Here is a 24,371-nt window from a genome sequence, read left to right on the forward strand (position 1 = left end):
AGTCTTAATCATTAGAGTACTAATGATTTCATCCGAATTACCCTCTGAATTTAAGCAACTACAATTTCCTTAGTGTCTTGCTTTCGCAATCACCATTATAAGGCACTAGGGCAATCCCTGACTATCGTCAGTTTAACTGTAGAAAAACATGCTTTTCACACAGACAGATGTATTTTGTTAGCGCAGCAACACGCGCCGGGTAACTGCTAGTATATTTATGTATCAGGAACAGATGCTTTACAAAACTAAAAAAAATAGAAACCATGGTATGAATCCATGGGTTTTAAAAACATAGGCTACATTAGGCTATGTGTGCAAAACTTGGAAACAGTACAGAAATACGATATCCCTATGTATCGTATGAAACCAGGGCTTGATGAGCTAGTAGCATTGCTTATCAGGGTACAAATAAAAACGTGTTTGTGAGTCAATCCTGTGTGACTGACCGGATCCAGCGAAGTAGAATGTAACCAAGGCAACAGGAAGTATAATATTAATAGTAAAAAACAAAAACAATTCATTCACTAACTTTGCTAACCCTATTTAAAAATTAAGAATCAAAACAATTTACCTGAGACAAATTCTTCATCTCCTCCTTGAGAGCTTGTTCCAGTATATTGTTACGTTTGATTTTCACAAAAAGTTTTGATTTACTTTCAACAGTGCTTGGTGTTTCGTCATTGTTTATTTCCGTTTTCGATTTGATCTTTAAATCTTTGATTGTGGATATTTCCTGCAACAGTAATCAACTTTAGAGCTACCTTGGGGAACTGATTAACATTTTAAAATTTATAAATACTAGGGCTATCAAAAAAATAGATTACGTTTTGGAATTAAGGATAAGCAAAGTCTTGGAAAAATATTGTATTATATACAATTGAAAGCCACACTTAAATTCTACTTTTCAACATAATCACATTTCAAATTAAGGCACTTATCGTAGCAACAAATGAGCTTAGAAAATCCTTCATTGTAGAATTTGCCGCCTGCGTCTTTAACAGCTTGGTTACTTCTTCTTGTAGATGTGCTTCGTCATCAAAACGCTGCATAGCCAGTCACTTCTTCATTGCTGGGAATAAGTGAAAGTCACTCGGAACCAGGTCGGGACTGTACAGCGGATGAGGAAACAACTAGCACTTAAAATATTCAAGAACATGGCGAGTGACATTTGCCTTGTGGGGCTGGGTGTTGTTGTGAATCAACAGGATGTTTTAGCTTAACTTTCCCCTAGGCGCTTGTTTTGTATCGCTGGTCTAAGGTTTTGCTGAGTTTGGCAAAATGTAAAACCTATGAGAGTTTATCGTAGTGCCTCTTTCCAGAAAGTCCACAAAAATTACACCTTCCCAATCCCAAAAAACAGATGCCATGACTTTGATAGCCGACATTATTTGCATGCATTTCTTGGGTTGGGGGGAATTTGAATGCCTCCACTGCATTGACTGCAATTTTGTCTCGTAGTTCACACATTTGACCCATGTTTCATCACCAGTAACGATGTGATCGAGTAGTGAGTCACCATCTTTAACGTAAGCATCCAGAAAAGTTAGTGCTGCAGCCATTATTTGCTGATTTATGTGACTCTCTGTCAAGATTTTTGCAAACCCATCTTGTCCAAAACTTGTGGTAACCAAGCTTTTCGGTTATGATCTTGTGCAACAAACTTTGTCTGTGGAAAACCCATAGCGGGTTCTGTTTTAGAGATTTTTCGAGTTTTACGGATTTCAACATTGATTTTTTCAGCAGTCACAACGCTAGAATAGATCTTCCACTTTGCTCTTTGTAGTGAACGTTTGTATGATGAACGCTGCACTGGACTAACTATCAGAGATCCAGAATCTCATTAGTCTTAGACCCTTGATCAACATATGCAGATTTTGAGATGCATTATTTTTCAAAACTGAAATGCAATGTAAGTTGTAAGTAAGCAGCCACAACATCGCAAATAGAAAAAGCTAATTCAGTGGTAATGTTGATAAGGAATCCAAACATATCAGAGGGATCAATAAATTGTACTGCCTTTGAATTTTTAAGCCGCGTGAAAATGCTCACATTATTTTGTAGCCTACGATCTGATTTGCTCAGTGTGTCCGAATCAGTTTGAATAAGGCTCGAATGTTCAGACACTACGATAATATATACAGTATCAAAACCTACTTTCCCATTTGGATTTGCCAGTCCCTGTTTTGATCATCATGGAGGAGGTGCTATTAGGGTCTGTGTGTGATATTTGTTTAATATTGTAGCGTAAACTATTTTATAAAACACATAAATAAGGACATCTCCAAAATTAATTTGAAACATTAACAATAAATATTATTTATGGAGAGGTTTAATTAACAGAGGGAGTACTTTCAGAAGTTACTTAATATTTAACAAGTCGGAACTAATGAATTAATCATTGCTGAAGGGTTATTTATCAGGGTGTCCACGAGGCCAACTAGAAAATATTAACGAGTACTTCCAGGTAGTTCAGGTCGTACTTTTCATACTAATGCATTCCAAAGTTAATGCGTTAAGTTAAGTTAATGTTAAGTTAAAGGTAATGCGTTTGCTCCCGCAATGCTGTTTTAGCGCTATCACACAGTTTCCTGTTTTAGTTATCGGAAAAAGCATTATCAGTTAAAGAAACAAAATATATAATTACTTTAATATTTCCTGACACAAGTAGGCCCTATGAAATGTTTATATATTTCTGATTAAATACATACATACATCTGCACATTAAATTCTTTTAGATGTGATAACAAATAGAACAGGCACATTGTCAAAATTGAGCCTAGACTAGAAAAATACAAAGTTCAAAGTAACAGAAAAAAAAAACCTAGCCAAATAAATTTAATAGTTTAAGAAAATGAGAATCAAACAAATAACCTCAAGGGATGGTTAGAAATTTCTTCTATTTTATAAAAAGCACGTTCAAGGAGTTCATTTTTCAATGTTTCTTGAAACTTAATTTGAACTCATTTTTTATATAGGCCTATACCGGTAGTTTGTTATACATTTTTAATCCTGCGTACAAAGGACTTTTTTCAAATAAGGTCAAACGGTGATTTGGTAATCTAAAAATTGTTTAATTTCTTGTACTATAATTGTGTGTGAATTTGAATGAATCCAGGAGGTTATTTTTTGTATTGGGTATGTAATTTAATAATGCATATATGTATAGTCCTGTGAGTGTTTGGATTTTTAAATATTTAAAATGTGATTTACAAGGACTTCTGGGGTGGGAATTAGTCATAATTCGGATGGTTCTTTTTTGAAGTCTGAAAATAGTTTTTACATCAGTTGCCTATACCCACAAAATCACACTTATACCTCAAGAGGGTTTCTACATACACATGATAAATTTTATTTAGGTACTTCAATGGTGACACATTCTCTCAAGTGGACAAAGACAGAGGAAGCAGATATAATTTTTTTCTGTATAACATGAACATTTAGATGCACCCTCCAGTTAATATTTTCATCTAGATAAATACCTAGGAATTTATTTGAATGGACTAAATTTGAAAAACCATTTAATTCTCTTTCATTTCTTTTAGTCATAATATTAAAAACTATTTCTTAAACCTGCAATTTATCAATAACTTCTTAAAAATATTGATACCAAAATTTATCAAATCTCCGTTTCGACACCTAAAAAAATAGATTCTCAATACTGATAATTTTAATTTCACCAAATTTTCTTTAAGGATTATCAAACCAACCCCTGGCTTCATGTACTTTCATATAGTAGTAGCCTATGTAATTTTGGAGTTATGGTTTTTTTTCAAGTGGCCTACAGAAATATAATCAATGCAGAAATTACAAAAATCTCACATAGCCAATTTATGTTTTAAACCCTTCTTAACACATTAAATAAATACTACATTTAAGGTAAATGAAGATATCTTTATACAGGGTGAGTCTTCTAAGCTGTCTTAAACAGATTATAGACGAACGGCTTGACATACAGAGATGAAACAAAACTTTTCCCCACTAATTCATACCCAAGGAACAACGTAAAAATATTTTTACCATTTTAAAAATACAGGGTGTTCAAGAAACTGGGGGTCATGGGTTCGAATCTCAGAGTTTTCAAATGTAAACATATGTCATGTTATGCATAATTTTAAAGCTCTAGACTAGAAAAACAATTTAGTGAAAACAGAACTCATTTATCTTTGTCCGTTTCAAAATGGCGGCCATTTTTATAGAAAATATTGATACTTACAGAATACCCTGTATCTTGACAACCACTAAACTTTTTTTCGTTCTGTTTGAAAATTCTTAATCCTCGTAGGTTCAGCTTTAATTTGATATACAACAAGTCAACATTTTTAAAACTAAATATTTTTTCTATGATTTTAACTTTTTTTAAAGTCGGTAGCCTTGTAAATTAAAATTTTTAAAAGGCAACATATGTAAAATTGTGTATCATTTTTAGGGTCTTGTAAAAACAAACAACTTTTAAATTTAAACCTAAATTGGTCGTTTTCTATTAATTAACCCAAAACTCCAATTACCCATATAAAACTCATGTTAAACACACAGTATCATGGGAATAGTGTATCTGCATCCACTAATCTTCAGTACTGCACGTTTAACATGGGTTTTATGGGCAATTGGAGTTTTTGGTTAATTACTAGAAAACGACCAAAGATAGACGGTAGGTTTAAATTTAAAAGTTGTTTGTTTTTACAAGACCTTAAAAATTATACACAATTTTACATATGTTGCCTTTTAAAAATTTTCATTTACAAGGCTACTAATAAAAAAAAATTAAAATCATAGAAAAAATATTTAGTTTTAAAATGTTGACTTGTTGCATATCAAATTAAAGCTGAACCTACGAGGATTAAAAATTTTCAAACAGAACGAAAATAAGTTTAGTGGTTTTCAAGATACAGGGTATTCTGTAAGTATCAATATTTTCTATAAAAATGGCCGCCATTTTGAAACGGACAAAGATAAATGAGTTCTGTTTTCACTTGAAAACTCTGAGATTCGAACCCATGACCCCCAGTTTCTTGATCACCCTGTATTTTAAAAATGGTATAAATATTTTTACGTTGTTTCTTGGGTATGAATTAGTGGGGAAAAGTTTTGTTTCATCTCTGTATGTCAAGCCCGTCGTCTGTAATCTGTTTAGGACAGCTTAGAAGATTCACCCTGTATAAAGCCAAAAGCCAAAAGTACCCATGAACTTTTGAGAAAACTATAAGTCACACACTCATAAACATATACTTAAAATGTTCGTCATGACGAGAAACCTTGCGCAAAATCTATTATTTCATAAATTGCCCTTTAAGGTCGTAATTCCTTTCTAAAGGGAACTTTTCATATACCTAATGTTAAAAATACCTCAGCTGTACTTATTTGTTTGTTATTCTTTCAATTTATTAGACCTTATTAAAATCAGGTGTGATTATTTGTTTCTTTTACTGTATTTTGTTTATTTCAGGTTAACTTAACCAATCAATAGTTTAATTAATACTTATGATGTCAAACGGGATGAAGCCCGTGGGTAACAGATAGTTACAATAAATATGAAAATAAAACTTTCTAGAAGTGCACAATTTTGAAATTTTTTGGTCAAGCTCGAGGTTATATCGTGATCATCTACCACTTTTGTAGAGCACAGTGAACACTCATAGTAGAGTGCACACTGTTGTAGAGTAGAAAACACCATAATCATTTTCCTTGATAAATGCAAAATCCTAAATATCTTCCTCAGTAACGGAAACGTCACCACTGTCTTCTGACAAAATCCTGATATTGTTCAGGGGTAACAGAAGCATTATAATTGTCTCCCACGGTCACAAAAAAAAACTTATCATTATCTTCCGCGATTATTATTCTAATAATTTCCCTCAGTCACCATCATCAACCAAAAGTTTTTGGACATCATCATCATTTCCCGCAGTCACGGAAACATCATTGTCCACATGTGTGATCGTGAGAAAATCACTAACATATTCTGTGGCCATTTGGACATCATCATCGTCTCCTGCGGTCACAGAAACGTCATTGAGGTCTCCCACGGTCACGGAGACGCCATAACTCTCATGCGCAATTGCAGCAAAATCGTGAAAAAATCTGTTTGGATTTTTGACATCATCATCCTCTCCCAAGGTTACGGAAACGTCATCTTTATTCACGATCCCGGCAAATTGAAAATCCTTAGTAGAATACGAAATTCACGCATAATTCCTGGTTGGTAGACACCTGTTTTTATTTGAAATCCACCCCTATTAAGTTTTATAAGTGTTGGATTTGAAATAAACAGGGGCTAAGTTTAGCAATTGCTCGATTTCGAGCACACTACACTAGTATTCAATAAACAATATAAGATAGGCCAAGTACCAGAAAAAACTTATACTCAATTTATCTAGCATGCAAACCTGTTAGTTATTGCTGTATCTTTCTCGCATGTATATTTTTGATTTCTTAACTTGCTCTATCAAGATTTTATTGCATTTTTATGGTGTTTCCTGAATACTAAATCTATCTATCCATGGTAAGTAAGAAACTAGGATGAGCCCAAGGTGTGTTATGTTTAAATATAGCCTATTGAGAATGCAGTCTCATTTAGTAACACCTACCTACAGTATAAAAAATAAAATACCAAAAGAACTATCAACGGTCCAATCAACAAAAACGGGGTGTGGAGAATTAGAACAAACAAACAACTAGGCTAAGGGAAATCTATAGACCCAGACATAATCATAATAGCGCGAATAAAATGTTAGGAATGAGAGGGGCTGGTCATGTGAAGAGAAAAAAAGGATTTTACACTAAGAATGGTGTCTGAAAATCTCCCTCGGGGAAGACAACCACTAGGACTATCTGGGTTAAGATCGAGGACCAGGTGTCCTCGAGACAGTAGTCCTGTCCAGGAGACAGGGAAGCTAAGAGTGGAGACAGAATGGATAGAAGACATAGAGAGGTAGCGACTTGTTGTTGGTGAGGCCAAAAACCTACTGAGGTTTGAGTGGCCACATAGGTAAGGTAAGGTACCTACAGTATGGGCTGGCAAGTGACAATGAACAATTGTGTGAAACTCATACAAACCGAAACAGTTGAATTCTTTATTTAAACTTAAATATAAATTGGAAGGATGAAATCAATATAGGCTACCTTACAGACTTATCACTCTCCTTCCAACAAGCACAAAATGCAATCTTACAATCATTCCAGTTATTCACATAAATTAAGTGGCCTAGTCCTAAAAGCCTAAGGTATTTTATATTTCAGGTTTGTGAAACTCTATCTCACACTCTATCTTACAGTAATATAAAAATGATTTTTACTTACATTTTTCCAAATTTGGACCTCCTTCGCTTCCATGCTCAAATTAACGAGGTTCCATTTTGATTCTTTCACATCCTGAAAAGGAAAAAGACTTTGATTATAGCCTATTAAATACCCCCGTCGTAGCGAACCTGCATATTAAGCAAGTCAATTTGGCTAATTGGATTCATACTAAAAAAATTTCCATAAACAATACATATTTATTTTCCAATTAAATAACAGTAGCCTACCTGGGGACCAATCGTTAGTTTACTCTGAAAGCAGTCTTAGTATTGCAGTTAGGCTACATTAATCCATTCCCACACTCCACACTGCTTGCCTTTTCTAGCCTACTTCCTTCACCACTCCCTTTTGTCGTGGACATGTTTCCATCCATTCCCATACCATTTTGATTTTAGGATTGTAGATACATTAATGTAATTGTCACAGACAGTTCTCAGACTCTGCACTGCTAGCCTTACTACTTCCTTCACGATTTCCTACGTCATGGACCTGTTTCCTTCCCTTCTCATAGCATTTTAGGATTGCAGATACTTTGATCTAATTGCCACAAACAGTCCCCACACCCCGCAATGCTAGCCTTTACTACTTCCTTTGCCATTTCCTATGTCAAGGACATTTTCCTTCCCTTCTCATAGCATTACAGTATTGCAGATACATTAATCTAACAGCATCTTTACTACTTCCTTCACCACTTCCTACGTCATGGACCTTTCCATTCTCATAGCATTTTTTGATTGCAGATACCTTAATCTAATTGCCACAAACAGTCCCCACACTCTGCACTGCCAGCCTTTACTATTTTCTTTACCACTCCCTACGTCGTGGACCTGTTTCCTTCCCTCCTCATAGCATTTAAGTATTGCAGATACATTTATTCAACTGCCAAAAAACGGCTCCCACACTCTTCACTGCTCGCCTTTACTACGGTAGGTACTTCCTTCACCACTTCCTACGTTTTGGACCTAGGCCTATTCCTCTCCCTACCCATAGCATTTTAGAATTTTAGATACATTAATCCAACTGCCACAGACACAGTGGCGGATCTAGAACAGTCGCAAGGGGGGGGGGCGAACCGGGGGTTGAGGGGATTTGGAGGTACCCTCCTCGGAAAATTTGTGCAAACTAAGTCTCCGAAATTGCAGATTTATACCATTTCTTTGTCCAAAATTAGTGTGACAAATTATTTTATGTGTTATTATGTTTTATTATTTATGTGTATGCACTACTGTATCATATGCAATAAAAATACATGAATGTGTATGCACGAGGGGGGGGGGTAGCGGTCGCCCCCTCTGGATTGTATAAAAGTTGGCCAAAATTGTAGGTAGCCTAACATTTTTTTTATTTGCTCCATAACCAAAACCGTAGGCCTACAAAAACACTTCAAACGGCCCTATACGAGATAATTGTTTTTTTTTAGCTCTTCAAAATGAAGGGAGAAGTTAGGAAGTTTTTGGATTCAAGGGTAAAACGTGAGAAACCTTTATTTTTACCCCATAAAACACCTGTGTGAATAATATTTTTAGCTTTTGGGACATCAAAATGAAAAAGTATATCGGTTCAAGACCTATGTCTTACTGCACACCTAGGGGAATATTCCCCTACTTTGTTTTTTTAGAATATTTAGCTACTTTGCTATAGTGAAATTTGCTAAAAGCGAGTCATACTACTTTTGAGGGGAAAACTTCCTTTTCAAATGTAGCCCAATGTAAATAAAATGAAAGGTGTACTTAAAATTCTCTTTAAAGAAAGGTAAAATTTAAAAAAAAATTATTAAAAGATCAAGTGTATAGGAAGACACAGGGCAAAATTAAGTTCAACTGCATTTTATAGAGCTACGAGGGCAGTCCATAACTTTAGGTCTCCATCCAGCTCCTCCGTCGCAACCAAGCAAAGATAGTTTTGAAATCTGAAAACAGCGTCTTGTTCCATTCTAGCCATTTCATATTCCAAAGGAAAAGTCTGGTGTTAAAAGACCTAATTAAAAAGAAAATGAAAATTGATACTCAGTCTAAAAATATGAATCACACTCTGTGGTTACGTTTTCTGTAGGTATGAAGAATTCAATCACCGACACAACTAAAAGTGATGAACGCCAGCTTCAAGTCCTGTTGTGCAATTATGTAAGTCTGGGATTTTAGACGTTGTCCAAGCCCCTAAATGTACATTTTCTACGTTATTTTCTACGTATACATCAGTCAACTGGCAACAAGAATCACCTTGACTTCCTTTCTAAAAAAACTTAACCAAAGAACTAGATTCATACTTGGAAATGGTCAATTTTATTTCTATCCAGCTACGGTATTTGAAATATATATATTTTTTTTATAAAAAAAGAGGTTGGTTCTTTTAACCTTGCATTTGCTTGTCCACATAGACTACAGATCTGTTTGTGGAATGTATCCAGCAAAGCAAGGGGTGAGCCGGTATAGTACAAAGGTGAACTGTACTGATAAAAGTTAGTGACAGTGACCAGGATCCGAACCCACGACATCGCTGCCATGGGCCCAAAGTCCGCGACGCTACCAACGACTCACTCGAGGTATTTAAGGTATAAAAATAGTGAGTAAATGAAGTAGGCCTAAGAAAAACTACGATGGTCTCAGATTTGACATAGCTTGATCGGTTGCTAAGAGACCTCGCTGGGGACAACCTAATTTATTTACCGTACTTACAAACAACATTTGTAACTTAGAAGCTATCTGCCAAAGAGTTGTAAGTGGAAGCAATACATCCAGATAGTCACAGATTGTCTGATCTGATAGTAAATAAAAAACTTAAAAATTACGGTACCTCATAAACTGAAAGCTCTTTCTTGATATGAACCCCTAAGGTATCTGAGTCTATGTCTGACATGTTCAAAAGAATAGGTTAGGCTGAACGCAGACCTGAAACAAAACCATGATTTAGGCTAAATATATTTACAGAAAGTGATGAAAATCATGTTAAGCTGGAGTAGCCTAATCTAGACCCTTCAGTAACTTAACCAGCTTTCAACCATCTAAGTTACGGTACCTAAAAAGATTGTAGACTAAATTAGATTTGTGAAGTTTGTAATTTCACAATAAAATATAGCCTATTAATGGTACAAAAAAGAACAATTCAATTGTATTACTGTAATGTATCAAATTGAAATAAAATACTTACATGCCAAACTTGCTTTTCTTTACTAAGCTTAACTTAGTTAAGATCAATATCAATATATGGGCAATATCATCAGAGTCACATAAGACATTTATTCATCATTTTTTACATATGAAATGCATAGATAGGTCAAAATGTTGGTAAATACATCTTGTATTCAGTCTTGAGTAAATAAATGTATAAATATCTAAATAACAAGGAATTCAGTTAATACAGTCGATATAATACAAGAGTTAAAATTAAAATTGAGCGACGAGCAAATAAATAACACAGGCCACAGCGGTAGAATCGTGAATATATCTCTCGTGGGCTGCAATCACGGGGACATCATCAGTGACACCCGCGACCGTGGCAAAATCGTGAACATCTCCCGTGAGCCAAAATCACGACGATTTGATAGTTTTAAAAAATATTTTGTTATGCTCTTGGAAAAAAAATTACTTAGTCAATCGATTGTGGCCCTAGGCCATGGCCTAGTCGGTCTAGTCTATTGGCAAATCCAGCACTGAGGGATGAGCATCAATAGGTCAACCATCGATGTTTACCATTGGTAGTAACATCCGTGTCGACCACCAATGTAAGTTACCGGATACTAATAATATCATTGCAAAAACTTTAATTTTTTTGGGACTAAAACATGGATTTTTGTTCAGTTTTTCATCTGATTTTAGTACTCTTCAGTAATAAAACTTCGATAGGCCTATCTCAAAACTTGGCCAAAAAAATCCATGTTTGACAAAAACATTCACTATTGATACTCATCCTTACTTTGCATTCTATTTACATAGGCCTATTACTAACCTATTTTTGAACATTCTAGACTTTTATTCTAAACCATTCCTACTATCTTAATAAAATACAAAATAGACTACCCTTAAAACTTTTTTAAGGCGGAACTCACATCACTGTTAATTGCGAAAATAATAACTGTAAAGGAAAGTCCACTTACGGATAAGTTGTGATGTTGTAGATACATATAAAAAGCAGATAATTAATAGCCTAACAACAAAGTATTACATTTTCATTTATTATAAAACTTTACTTTGCAGAAGATTTAATTCTAAGGATCAGACCAGTGTCAGTCCAGTCGTGCCGTGCGTGGCGTGGCGTTGCCGTTCGTTGGGGGTTGGGTTGGGAGCCGGACGGAACACCAGCACATCATGTTTTGTTTTCCCGTTTTCTCTTTGTCTATTGTCTCGTCTAGGGCCTACGTCACAAAAAGTAACAAGTGTCAACAATCAAACAAAAGTCATGTCAAGGTCAAGTCTCTACTACTAGCCTAGGTCTAGGTCAAGTCAAATAAATGAAATTCGAACATGTTTTTTTCCTCTTCTTAATGCCACAATAGTAATAGTGATGGCCTTGATTAATAAACATGAGGCCCCAATGTTCACTTTTTGTGGTTATCCGCCTTCTTTTTTTGTTTAATTTTATACTTACAGTATCAGGAAAATGATACTGACACATTACATTTTGTTATTTACAGACATAAATTTTGAAAGTGAGCACTGATTAGTTCTGATATATATATAGTTAGTTATAAGGAAAAGGATCTCTAAAAGGAAATTAGATGGGTATGTATTTGGGAGGGAGCGAAAAGGTTTAGTCTTTAGTCATAGATAAAACGGGAGGCTTTCTTTTAGGCAACCTTTCACCTAGGTACCATTTCACTTAAATCACATATCAAGCTGGTACCGACAGCTCAAATCGGTCAGCTAGGTCCCGGCCCCTCCCATCTGGGGGAAGGGCGTGGCTTCGCCGTGGTCACATGTTTCGCGGTGCGGTCGCTTACCCTCTACACTTCTAAAAATTCCCGCGACTTCTTTGAATTACCTCTACTCCACCCAAATTTCAGCCTTCCTTCGTCTCGTTTCTTGTTCTGTTCTGCGTTTCTTCTTCTTCTTCTCTTCTAGATCTGCTTCTGCTCTAGCTCCTGGCTCCTAGTAAGTTTGAGGTTATGAGGTTGGATTTTGGAGAATTTATTGTTTGTCAATTTCAATTGTCATACAAATTTGTATTTTAGGTGTGTATTTTCAATTTATGCCTATCTTAAGTTATAACTACTACAGTTTAAAGAACCATTTTTGTCATCACAAAATTGAAAGGTGTAACTTATTGACATGGACATGGTCATTAGAATTTAACGTTTCAAGCAAATTCAAATTAGTTTCTGGTAGCCTATAAAATAAATTGGGGGTACAGTTTCCTGGGCTTCGCTAATATCGATTGAAACTATCAAATTGAAAATATTGATTAATAATCGATATTTAAAATATATCTATTTTAAAATTAAACTGCACTTTGAGCCTTACGTCCTACACTATAATTAGAATAAATATATCGATCGATAAATTGATTATTTCATTCAATAGGCTATATCAAGTTTGGTTAGTAAAGTTAACCTAGCCTAACTTAGCTAACCGAACGAATCGATACATCAAATAGGCCTAGTCTATCCATTAGTTGCATACTACGCTTTTAGTTGGATTTTTAAACTCATAGAAAATTATGACTATTAGTTTTAATATAACTTCCGGTACTAGACTATTGATCGATTTCGAGCAACAAGTGCACTAGTTTTTTTATATTTTTATTTTTTATAAGATGCTGACAATGTATAAAGTTTTTTGTATGACAGTTTTAGTTTACCATTTGAGTTTTTAGCATTTTATAACATAGCCTATACGTATTTGATACTCTCAGCAGCTGGAGTAGTATGATTTTTTTTCTTTGATTATTGTGGCTTTACGTGACAGGTGGAGGTGGATGGCTATAACTTACAAGGTTACATGGTACACATTAAATTCATAATGATTTGCCTATTTCGGTAGACTGGCTTTTTCTTAGGCCTACGCTTCATTGCTCTTTACAATTTCAAAAGATCTATTGTTCAATGCGTCAATGGGCAACTAACCTAAGTTTATCGCCGTTCTATTCTACCGCATTATAACCCACCCTACAGGGCCCGGATTTTGTAGGTAGCAAATGCGCAACTAACCTACCGCCAGGGCAACGGCCATCAAAACATTTTTATGTGTGATAATAAACCTTGATCAATAGCAATATAGGCCTATTATCACAGTCACATTTTTTATGCATAGCCTATCAAATATATAGGCTCTATCACAGACGTTAAAATAAATAATAAGTATAGCCTAGTTGTGCAGTTAAATAAGTTAGATCAGGGGTAATAGTACTTGTTGTAATATTTAGTTCTACTTCATCAAATCCATTTCAATGCATCAAGCAAAAGAGCTGTAACCCCATGAATAGCCTAGGCTAGTCTAATAATATTTTAAGAAATTTTTATTTTATGATATTAAAAACATTAGGCTACACTAAGCTAATGAAATCTTCCCATAAACTTAGCCTACTCGGCTTTTAATTTTTGCTTTGATTTTGACTGCCCTACCCGTCAATGAGGTTAAGGGTATAAGTTAGGCCTAACCTATACAAAATCCTGCCTTAATCTGAATGGGAAAACATATTATTTGCAGATGATACAACGATGCTGTCCAGAACCTTTAGGATTATTACAGTTGTTCGGCATTTGGATCATTGCCGGCCAATCTTAAAGGATCTTAAGCTACGTTTCCATTCCTGCAAATTTGTGCCGGCACAAATCTCCAAATTTGTAGGAATGGAAACATCCTGGCTCAAGTCGCGGCACAAATTTGTGCTCGCCGACTGCGCGACAAAACATGTGCCCGGGCCGCGGGCACATGTGCCTGCAACTCGCGCATGCGCAGGTCCTCCAAACTACCGCATGCTCATAAATGACAGGTAATCATAACCTCAAATTTCGTTGAGTCCGTTGGAGGAAATTTTCGAAGCCACTTTGTACGTGCAAATCTCTCATCAATTGATTAAATGCACCTTCCAATGCTCTTTTAGCCAAAAAACTTCTTATCCACTATCTAGGTAGTTTTCTTCTAAGTTCATTGTATGCACCAGCCATAAATAAAAAAGCAGAGGCTGTTATGTCATCCATGGTGATTTGTAGAACACAATATAATCAAAATCAGCCACCGAACCTCACCACATCACAATAATTGAGCGGAGCGAGCGTAGCTCTTTGGGATCAACTTCAATGCAACAAATAAAGCAACATCACTCAATAATGGCAGAACACATTTCAGCCAAACTTAACAAGATTACTTAGACTAATAGTGAGATGGTTAATAAACAAACAAATTTCAATTAGATAATGCTAATGCAATTTAAAACGAACTTAAAATTTCAAAATTTTAACATTAGGCTTATGGGACTAAAGTAGCCATATGACAGTTTTTTGTTTACAAGAAAAATGTAAACAAGAGAATCATAAGGTATTTCTGAACTTTCTAGAGTTTTCTTTTAAACGTTTTTAAACCATTCCTATGATTTCAATAAACAAGAAAATGCCGTTAAAACATTTTTTTAAGGCGCGGAATTCACTGAAAATCGAGAAAATATACGGAACTACTTTCTCAATGCGCGGAGCATAAACAAGGAGCGGAGGGATACGGACCAGTGACTACTTTCTTGGGAACCTATTTGTGTTGCCAGCTGATTAGAAACAGCCAATGTTAGAAATCAGGATTTAATAAGCGATATATCAAACCGCATCGAAATCGATATTTAATCCGATAATACATCACAGGTTATATTATGTTGAATTACATCGACGGTGCAGTAAGTTATTACACTTATTAATAAAACGCAGATTGAACACTCATCTAATTTAGGCATGTGGGGAAGGTAGGTCGGGGTTTATGAGTATTCCTGACTACATTAAGTGTTTTGAAGTAAGGTTAGATTAGGGAGGTCAAGTGTAGGTTATAAGTAGGTGATCGGGTTGTTTATTTGTGTTGCACTAAATAAACTGATAATATTTTCCTGGTCAAAACTACCATAATGCACTTTTGGAAGAGGTATCTGAATAGCAAGATGTAGTAAAAACAAATCTGAATTATTATAATTTTAATCAATAAAACAAGCATTAGTACGTCTATTGACTTTTTTACATTTATTTAGTTACTTATACAAATATCAAATCACGTTTGTTCCGCTCAACTGGCTTTCACCTCTCTGAAAGCAACCCTAGTAGAGAACACTGCCTTGTCTGCCAGTTGTAGTCGCGGGACTTGTGCCTGGAATGGAAACGGCATGACAAACTACGTGCGAAATGTGCCTCGTCATGGTCTCGACATGTGCCTCGACTTGTGCCTGCGACTTGTAGGAATGGAAATGTAGCTTAAGGGTACTCACGGCGTAGTGCTTGATATCCTGACCCTAGAAAAGATGACATGCAGGCAGTGGTGGATCTAGAACAGTCACAAGGGGGGGGGGACCGGGGTGTCTGAGAGGTTCGGGGGTACCCCCTTCCTCCCCAAATATTTGTTTAAACTAAGTCTTCAAAAATGGCAGTTTTATACCATTTCTTTGTCCTAAGTTAGTGTGACAAATTATTTTACGCAATTTGTATGCACTACTGTATTACATGCAGTCAAAAATATATGACATATATTTCCAAACTGCGACTGCCCCCCCTCTGGATCCGCCACTGGGGTGCAGGAGTACTATACCAGAAGAGCACAAAATATAGACTTTTCCTGCTGTCGTCTAAAATGTACCTAGAATAGCTATCCTCGTTCTACTATTAACTACAACTCATAACTGCCTGCTCATTTGCAGGAGATGGATGCACCCTCCTTCAGAAGGCGCTGAAAGGAATACTAATTATAGGCCGCTGTACTCCGTAAAAGAACTTAAGGAAGAGCACCTAGTGAGATAAGTGTATGTCTGCCATATCATCCGTTAAACAGCCAGCTTTTTGAAGGTATAGTTTGTTGTAAATATTATATATAGAGTTATTTATTAAATCACTTAATAATTTACTAGCTTCTGTGCCCGTGCTTCACAACGGGAAGATGAACTATACCGCCTAATCCAAACAGTTGTTAAGTAGTCCGAATTTATGAACAAAAGCCACCAAATGTTGGCCTACTGTATAAACACAATTATGACCAACATTGTAATTGCCCTACTGTTTACGTTAAAACATATCAATAACATAATATTCATTTTCATATTTGAGTTGTTTTGTCTCAAGATCAATGAACCAACTATAAAAGGTATAAAATTACCTCAGTACTGCCAGATTGATCCTGTTTAGTCCTTATGGATTACGGGTTTTAAGGACTTAAGTCCTCATCATGAGATCTTGTACAAGAACATTTAACACTGTAACATCGATAGGGTCATCAAGAGTTTAAATGCGAAACACGGACATATACTATTTACAGTCATAGACGTTTTATGAACAAAACGAGTAGGCTTACTGACAAAAACTTACAATGTCCAACCCCAACCTCGTGCACACAGTTGCAGATGAGGGTCATGACTGCGATGCGGAAGATGGTTGGTCAGTGGACTTTGTACAGTTCGGCTCCTTGTTCATCAGCTGTTCTTGTTTTTTTATTAGAGTATCATACAGAGCGTTAGACTGTAAACTGATTTTGTCGGTTACTAATGTGTTAGCTTGAATTTTGATTGTTTTATAAATTTCAAATTCTTCTAAAGCATATATTCCTGTATATTGCTTTTACAGTCAAAATAAACTACGCCATGGCTCGGTCCCCAGGTACTTATTTCAATTCAGGAAATTAAAGCCTTTACAACTATTATCCAACAAAAACTTCTTTGCACTAACTTGATCAGGGAAATATAGGCCTAGACAAAATATAAAAGGATTAATTTACCTGTTGCTGATCCTGTTAAAACTGTTAACAGGGGCAGGCCAAGACCATAAAGCACTTCATCCAAAAATAAAATTATTGCGCACCCCATACAGTTGTTTTCTTGAAGTTACAAGTTCAGGCGTCCGATAAAAGCCTGTAGCTTCCCAATTAGATCCTCCTCAGGAAGATATCTACCTCTTGCCACATTTACAAGAGTTATTCTTCTAGCAAGAAGAATAACTCTTGGTAATGTGGCAAGAGGTTAACATGTGTCTTTAACAAGCAATGAAAGCCCCTCAAAGATCGAGTTTGTGTCGCACGTTTGTAGGCGGAATAAACCAGTTAAAAACTTTTAGTTAAGGGTACCTATGGTAATTTATTGTAAAATACGACCTTTTTATTTGAAACTACCAACTACACCAACCCACATAATTTGGTACCCCTTAGTATTTTAAAATTGTGACTTTCTTTACCAAGATTAAAATGTTTGTTTCAGGAAGAAAGATGTAGCCCCAGCTCTGGACAAAAATATTATGGAGAAGGTTGGCCGCTGTACAGGGCAGCTATAGTTATTATTATATGTTGCCTTTTATTGTTATGTACTGTTTTTATACTTTACCAATAAACCTTATATTTATCTAGAGCAGTTAATTTTGTTAAAATTCTTACCAGTAAACTTCTCTGTAATTTGTAAAGAAAACATGTAAAAATGATTATATATTTTATTTTGATCTTCTAACTATTTTGACAGTTTTATAGATAGAATATTCTTTTTTTAGATATATTTTTTTATTGTTCTTGTTCGTACATGTCTCAGATAACTATACATAAAGATAAAATGATATTTATATTTATATTATATATGCGAGTGCCAATCTTAAGAAGCAAAGTTAATATATAGCTAGTAAAAAAAAATAATGTTGGTGTTTAATGACTAATGAGTGTACTGTAAAAATGAAATAAGTAATTCAAAAGTTGAAACAAAAACTCTATTTAGCCAGCCCATTAAAATCACTCAAGAATTTTCCTCTGAATAAATGTTTGAACTTCATAGTCTAGAGGTGTTAGGTTAATGTCTAGAGGTGTTAGGTTAATGAGACATAAGACTGCTTAAGGGTGTTGCTCAACGTGTAATGAACAAAATTAAATTAAGAAAAACAACAAAAGTAAAGCAAAAGAAAACTTTGAAAAGGCAAAGATCAACAATAATAAGATAAATAAATTTACAACGTTATAATTTACAAGAAAAGAAAATCAATTTAAAATTTAAAAGAATGAGTTACTGACAAACTATATGACTTGTTTGTTTTACAAAACTTTAGTTATATATTTTATTCTTTTTACATACTGTTTATTGTCCCAGAAGCACACGCACCGATACACACACTCCGAAACTCTCGATCTTGGTCCAGTGGCCCGTGGTGAACTCCTCGATTTGTTTCTTCAGGTCCTCTAGCTCCGAGACTCCTCACCCCTCCATTTTCTTCATTAGCCCTTCTCATTGGCTGATTGGGTGTTTGACTTATAGGTTAACGATGTTTCTTGGAAGTCAGCCCTACCGGCCATCGCCTAGCTCACGTCAGCTGGGAAAGGAATTTGTAAATCAATACTCATGCTACTGTTCAACTCTCTTCACACCAACTGGTCGACTATAGTCCTCGCCACCCTAAGTTGAGGCAGCCAAAGGCCGCACTAGATATACACCGTGCGGCCTTGGGCTGCCTCAACTTAGGGTGGCGAGGACTATAAGTGTAATGTAAACAGAGTATCTGCTTAGATGAGCACCGTGGGTACGGGATTAATCCCCTTTCTTACAATGTAAGTCTATGTTGTAAACTTCTTGACATACGAGAACTACTTTAAGGACAATTTATACTAGGCTTACGCTCATTCTTCCCGTATTGGGGGCCTAAGACATTGAAAAAGGCTGTGCTGGTAAAAGCGACCAGAATACACAGTAAGACCGAAGACCCTAGTTGTTGCCGCACATAAAAATTATACTGGATATATAGCAGGTATGGATAAAAAAATCATAAATGCTCAAACAGTGTCTTGCACAGCAGATCATTTTGAGAATGCCAGAAGTCTTGGCACAGATGTGCTGAATGTCTGGCCCAAAGCCCAAACGCACATGGCGAGTCAATAAGAATCTGGGAAATAGTCAATATCCAGAGAATTTTGTTAATGCCAACAATTTTTAACTTATTCTTGGTGGAATCAACCATTATCTTTGGTCAAGTCTTAGCTAAGACATCATTAAGAGACTGAGACGGTGGTGTCATCCTGTAATTCAACTACTAGGTCACGAGTTGGATATTTATAGGCATGTACTGTGGATGTGATACTTCGTGGTTTGAATTAACGCCCTTACTACGACTATCCTGATAATTAGACCAATTTTTTTATACCAAGGAAAAATGTGGTTCGGATTCTACTATAAACTGTAGGTCCCTATAGTTTCAATTAGCCCAAAGTATGGGCTATTAATTGGCAGCTGTGTCTAAGGAATATGTCAGCCTTAGTCACTAACAAGGATACAAAATCGTGCCACTCATCCATCCTACACTCATCTCCATGCATACTGGTACTTGGCTTAAAATACCTACTTTGTATGGTTGCTATTTCAAATTAAAGTATTAAGCCTAAGGCAAAATGACTCATAATCATAGAGGGAAGCAACAAACAGATTTATATCGTCAGCGAACTAAGGGATCTTGATAACTCTCTTGATGTCTTTAAAGAATATGTACAACTAAAAATATCTGTAAATTTCTTTTGATGTTTTCATGATAAATATGCAATGCAATACAACAAAGTAACTTTTGAACATTAAAAATAGCTGTTAACAACAAATTTTTCGATAAAACTCTTTACAAAAATTTGAAGGGCAGGTCCAGAATTGATGGCCTCTCAAGTCCGTAAATTGCATCTGTGATGTTGTTTAGTAAGTTCAACGCTAAATGATTATCAAGTTAAGGGGATCCAGGCTTCAGAAAATACATTTATTTTTATTTTTTATGTTTATCATTTTTTAAAGATATTTATTAACTTACATCAAATAGGCCTAAAAACTGTTATTTTATTTGTTGTAGCCACTCTATGTACCACAGTACCATTTTATGTATTTTTATGTATCATAACGTAACACATTTTTATTTTTGATATAACTCATAAAATTGTTGATCAATTTTGTTCAACTAGGTGTCTTTTTGTAGCTATGTACACTTACTGAAATCCTGGGTATTACTTTGTTTGTAGGATAATTAGTTTTTATTTTATAAAGGTTGAAAAACAAAAAAGAAATTTCTTATACTATATTTCAAATAAAAAAAAAATATATTTGTTTAACTATTTGACTTATATTAATAATTATACCCAAAAAGTTTGTAAATACTATCAAGAACATCTGGTAAAAAGTTCAACATGATAGGACAAAAATTGGCTGAGATATATCAAATTTTCTGTTACAAAACACTAAAAACCACAACTTTCGGGGAATCGCGATCGAAGTCCTAGAAAATACTAAGACGCGCGCATGTAGTATCTGGGGAAAATATATTTTTTCTTTTTTTGTTATGAAAAACGTGTAGGATACCTATAAAACTTATATTTTCTTGTACATAAATAACCAAATAACAATAAAATACTATAAAAAAGAAGTGAATTTTGGCAATTTTTTCACTTTCTGAAGCCTGGATATCCCCTTAACTTAACTTATCCAATCAATAGTGTTATTAATACTTATGAAGTCAAACGGAACGGGGTGAAGCCCGTGGATAACAGCTAGCTGTCTAGTTGATATAAAACACGTTTTTGAAAATAATTCGATTGATGCTTTAAATTCAAATGTTAGGCATTTATTTTATCAGTTATTTAACTTTTCATACAACAGATCTATGGAACATAACAATAAATTATTCTCTTTAGCGCTCCTTTAGCGAAGCACGGGTATGGCGGCCAGCTATAGTACGCTCTATTTCGCAACGGGTACACAAGTTCAGAATACATTTAATTGTTTGATAAGTCAATAGCCCAAAAGTAAACACATCCGATTTATTGTGCATCCTATGTTCAATTGTGTTTTGGATTTCGTCACATAACCTGAAAACTAGTCAAACGGTTACATGGAAATTGTGGGAAATTTAGCTCTACAAGTGCCTGCTGCATCCCTGCATTTATCCCACTGAGCTAGATTTATCCAACAGTGTTGTCATATTGAGTAACACTAAATTCAGGGGCGTAATCTCGCTGAATAAAATTAAAAGTCTGCAGCAGCACCTATTTCAAATTTTAAATACAGCTTTGTCTGGAGCTCCGTTTTTATATATTCTACTACTGTTTTTAACTTATGGATTTTATTTTGTACCTTTCATATGTGTTATATTTAGCTAATAATCTTAACATATAAAAGTAAAAGCCCTCACTCAATGATTCATTACTAATCCAACTTCCAGACTAGCTAGAACGTTGAAATTTGGTGTACTGATTCTTCAGGCATTAAATAGGAAAACTAAGTAGTTTTTATCCTGATCTGACTTGTGGTTCTGGAGTTTCCTTAACCTTATAAGTATCTATATTATTAAAAGACTTTGTTGGATTTTGTGTGCAGCAAATTGACCTATAAGTTTGAATGTTTATAGGCATATTGGGTATCTATATATTAAATATAGATACCCAATATATTTAATAGGCAAACACGAATTTTGTGACGTATCCGTTTTGAAGCTGCTATGCATCCGATCACCACGTAGATAAATGCTTTCCATTGACCTACCTTTATATTGATTGGCATATCACTGACAAATTATCACTATAATGTATCTCAAAACATATATAAGACCTAGAATAATAAAATTTTGCATTGGGACGACAATCCATGTATATGGTGTAGATGTACAAAGTTGGGGGTTTTGCAAAGTTCTAAATTCAAGGGTGGTTTAGGGGATTAAATCTATTTCAGAAGAAATTCGAGTATGCAAGATATTATTTTTATTTTGGTCTGTAACTTATAAGCTACAATGCTTGGATCTTAAATCTTATGGAAGATCGGTAGTGTAGAATTAAATTATCCACAACTTTTGTATTTCAAGAGTGTTTTTCTATCTCAAACATATTTCGAGTAAAATGGGTTTACATTCAAAACTGTGAAAATTTGCTTGTTCCGCCCCGCCACCTAAAAACTAGTCAGTGTCCGTACGTTTAACCATATGATTACCAATCTTTTATTTTATTAAATAGCACTATTTATTATATAATAATAATGCATAAATCAATAAAAGCTGTTAAAAACCTATCAAGTGTACTATCGCAAGTATAGCTACCGACATTATTACATTTTAGGAGCTTGCTCCCGTAAACATTTGAAATCTTCTATTCTAAAGCTTCAATTCAGTGTAGGTTGTTATCATTAACCGGAACTGCTACACAATTTGTTGTAAAACGGTGATAGTTTTCGTTAAACGTTAATAGAGTCAATCTTCTTATATTTAAAAATAAATTTAACCAATTTTCATGATTGAGGTCTCAAATTGAAGGTGTGCACAGATTTCACTCTAAGCATCGGCATATATATTGATCTACTGTATTACTCGTCCAAAAAACATATATTTGACTTTTTCGAATTCTTACTTCAATTTAAGATGCATTTCACCAGTTATAATTATATAATCCTACATATTTTGGTCTAAGAACCTTCAGTGAAATGCCGGCTTTCATTTAAGCTATTAATTAGTTATCCAAATCGGACGGACTACAAGCAATTGCAATGTGCGAACAACCAACATATAAATTATTTTTTTATAAGGGTTTTCTATGATTAAAAATCAATAGGTCCACTATTGTTTATGTTTTTTCATGTTTTTGACGCAAAATAGTAAGTTAATTAAAGGTTTTAATTTGAGCTATTTATCGTTTGAATCAGTTAAGATCTAGATACTCAATAAAAATGTATAAATTTGATTATTGCTCGAATATGATTTTCATTTCAACGTTGTAGAGTAGCATGGGCCCTCTAGTAAGTATTAAATGTACAGAAGGGACAACAAAATTCAAGAATAATATCAAATCAAGAGCATGCCGAGACAGTAACGGGGAACATCATATATACAGTATATCACTAAATAAAATAATGTTTTTGTGTTACTTTTAATCATACTTTAGACTATCTGAAATACTTTTCAATGAAGTTAGAGAAAACTAACTGTACCATTGGAAAATTTGGCTTGGAGTATGATTATGAATGAAAGGAGATATGAATACTTTAGTATTTTTGGTAAAAACATCATTCAGTTGTTCCAGAGAGGGTAGTTCCGTTCCGTAGCGAAGTCAGTGACAACTTCAGCAGGCTTATAGTAAAGAATAAAAGACGAAAAAGTATGTTGGGCGATGCCAACGGCAACAGCTAGTTAATTAATAAAATCTGACCCGCTATACTGTAGATTTTGTTACAAGAGAAAGTAGCTTAGCAGTGACCCAGGGGCATGGAGAGAGTCTTAATATCGTATTTTGTTATTTACAGTATTTCACCTATGAAAAGTTCTAACTAGATGTTTTATACATATAATTTCCTTCGGCATTTATACTGCCTACTTTGTAGCCGTAAATATCGGAATTACCCACATTACCCTTGTATGGGAATGTTTATTGCTCCAGACTTTTGGGTTGGCAGCACTGTTCACCCCATAACAACTACTCCCTCCCCCAGAAACCTTGCAGCCAATGAGAGCAGTCGATGCCCCTACCACAAGAGCAAGAGGGCGTTCATTACCTCACCAAATTGAAAAGTAACCAACTTGACCGATTTCAATATCGGGCAGGTAGGTCCCTTCACCAGTTTGAAAGGTTACCTACTTGAAGGGATCCCGATAAAACCATAGATAAAACATAGTCCCATAGTAGATTTGTCATCCTTATATGGAACAACTTAAGCCAATTTTATTGTTAGTTCTGTACGTCCATAGACAACAAGAATAATTCTGTCTATGGTACTTCCAACTGCAGAGGTTATATTTTGTTTGTTTCTTGTTATTTCAGTCATTTAAAACCTAATTTAACCAAATAAAACCATATAATCACAAATAATAACTCATCCTCTAGCTATATAACCAAATAGTAAAGCACAAATCATGACAATAACCCTAAAATAATATAAACAAAATTTCGTCTTCACCAGCGATTAGTGTGGACGTACATGGACTGAACACGAAAAAC

General features: G+C 34.9%; 1 protein-coding gene and 1 long non-coding RNA gene across 10 annotated transcripts in view; one reads left to right on the top strand and one right to left on the bottom strand.

Annotated features, from left to right (window-relative positions):
- LOC128987071 (oocyte zinc finger protein XlCOF6-like) overlaps positions 1–11,739 on the bottom strand; it is a 74,218-nt gene extending 62,479 nt beyond the window's left edge. For 5 of the 9 annotated variants that reach the window (XM_054407760.1, XM_054407759.1, XM_054407756.1 and 2 more), the window contains exons 1-4: positions 11,390–11,739; positions 10,090–10,184; positions 7,297–7,368; positions 572–733 (exon numbers count right to left, since the gene is read on the bottom strand). In XM_054407760.1, the coding sequence (XP_054263735.1) occupies positions 572–733; positions 7,297–7,368; positions 10,090–10,152 (297 nt within the window). In that variant the 5' untranslated portion in view covers positions 10,153–10,184; positions 11,390–11,739. Of the gene's footprint in view, positions 1–571; positions 734–7,296; positions 7,369–10,089; positions 10,185–10,443; positions 10,470–11,389 lie in introns of those variants that run through there. The other 4 variants (XM_054407762.1, XM_054407758.1, XM_054407755.1 and 1 more) reach the window with 4 other exon arrangements.
- A 625-nt stretch (positions 11,740–12,364) lies between these two features.
- Positions 12,365–17,813, top strand: LOC128987074 (uncharacterized). Its single transcript, XR_008490190.1, has 3 exons — positions 12,365–12,463; positions 16,117–16,261; positions 17,659–17,813. It is a non-coding gene; the product is annotated as an uncharacterized LOC128987074 (long non-coding RNA).
- Positions 17,814–24,371: the final 6,558 nt, after the last annotated feature.

The sequence above is a fragment of the Macrosteles quadrilineatus genome, unplaced genomic scaffold, assembly GCF_028750875.1.
Source record: "Macrosteles quadrilineatus isolate MER2022 unplaced genomic scaffold, UCM_ALF_1.0 Scaffold_2__2_contigs__length_208266976, whole genome shotgun sequence".
Classification (NCBI taxonomy): Eukaryota; Metazoa; Arthropoda; class Insecta; order Hemiptera; family Cicadellidae; genus Macrosteles; species Macrosteles quadrilineatus.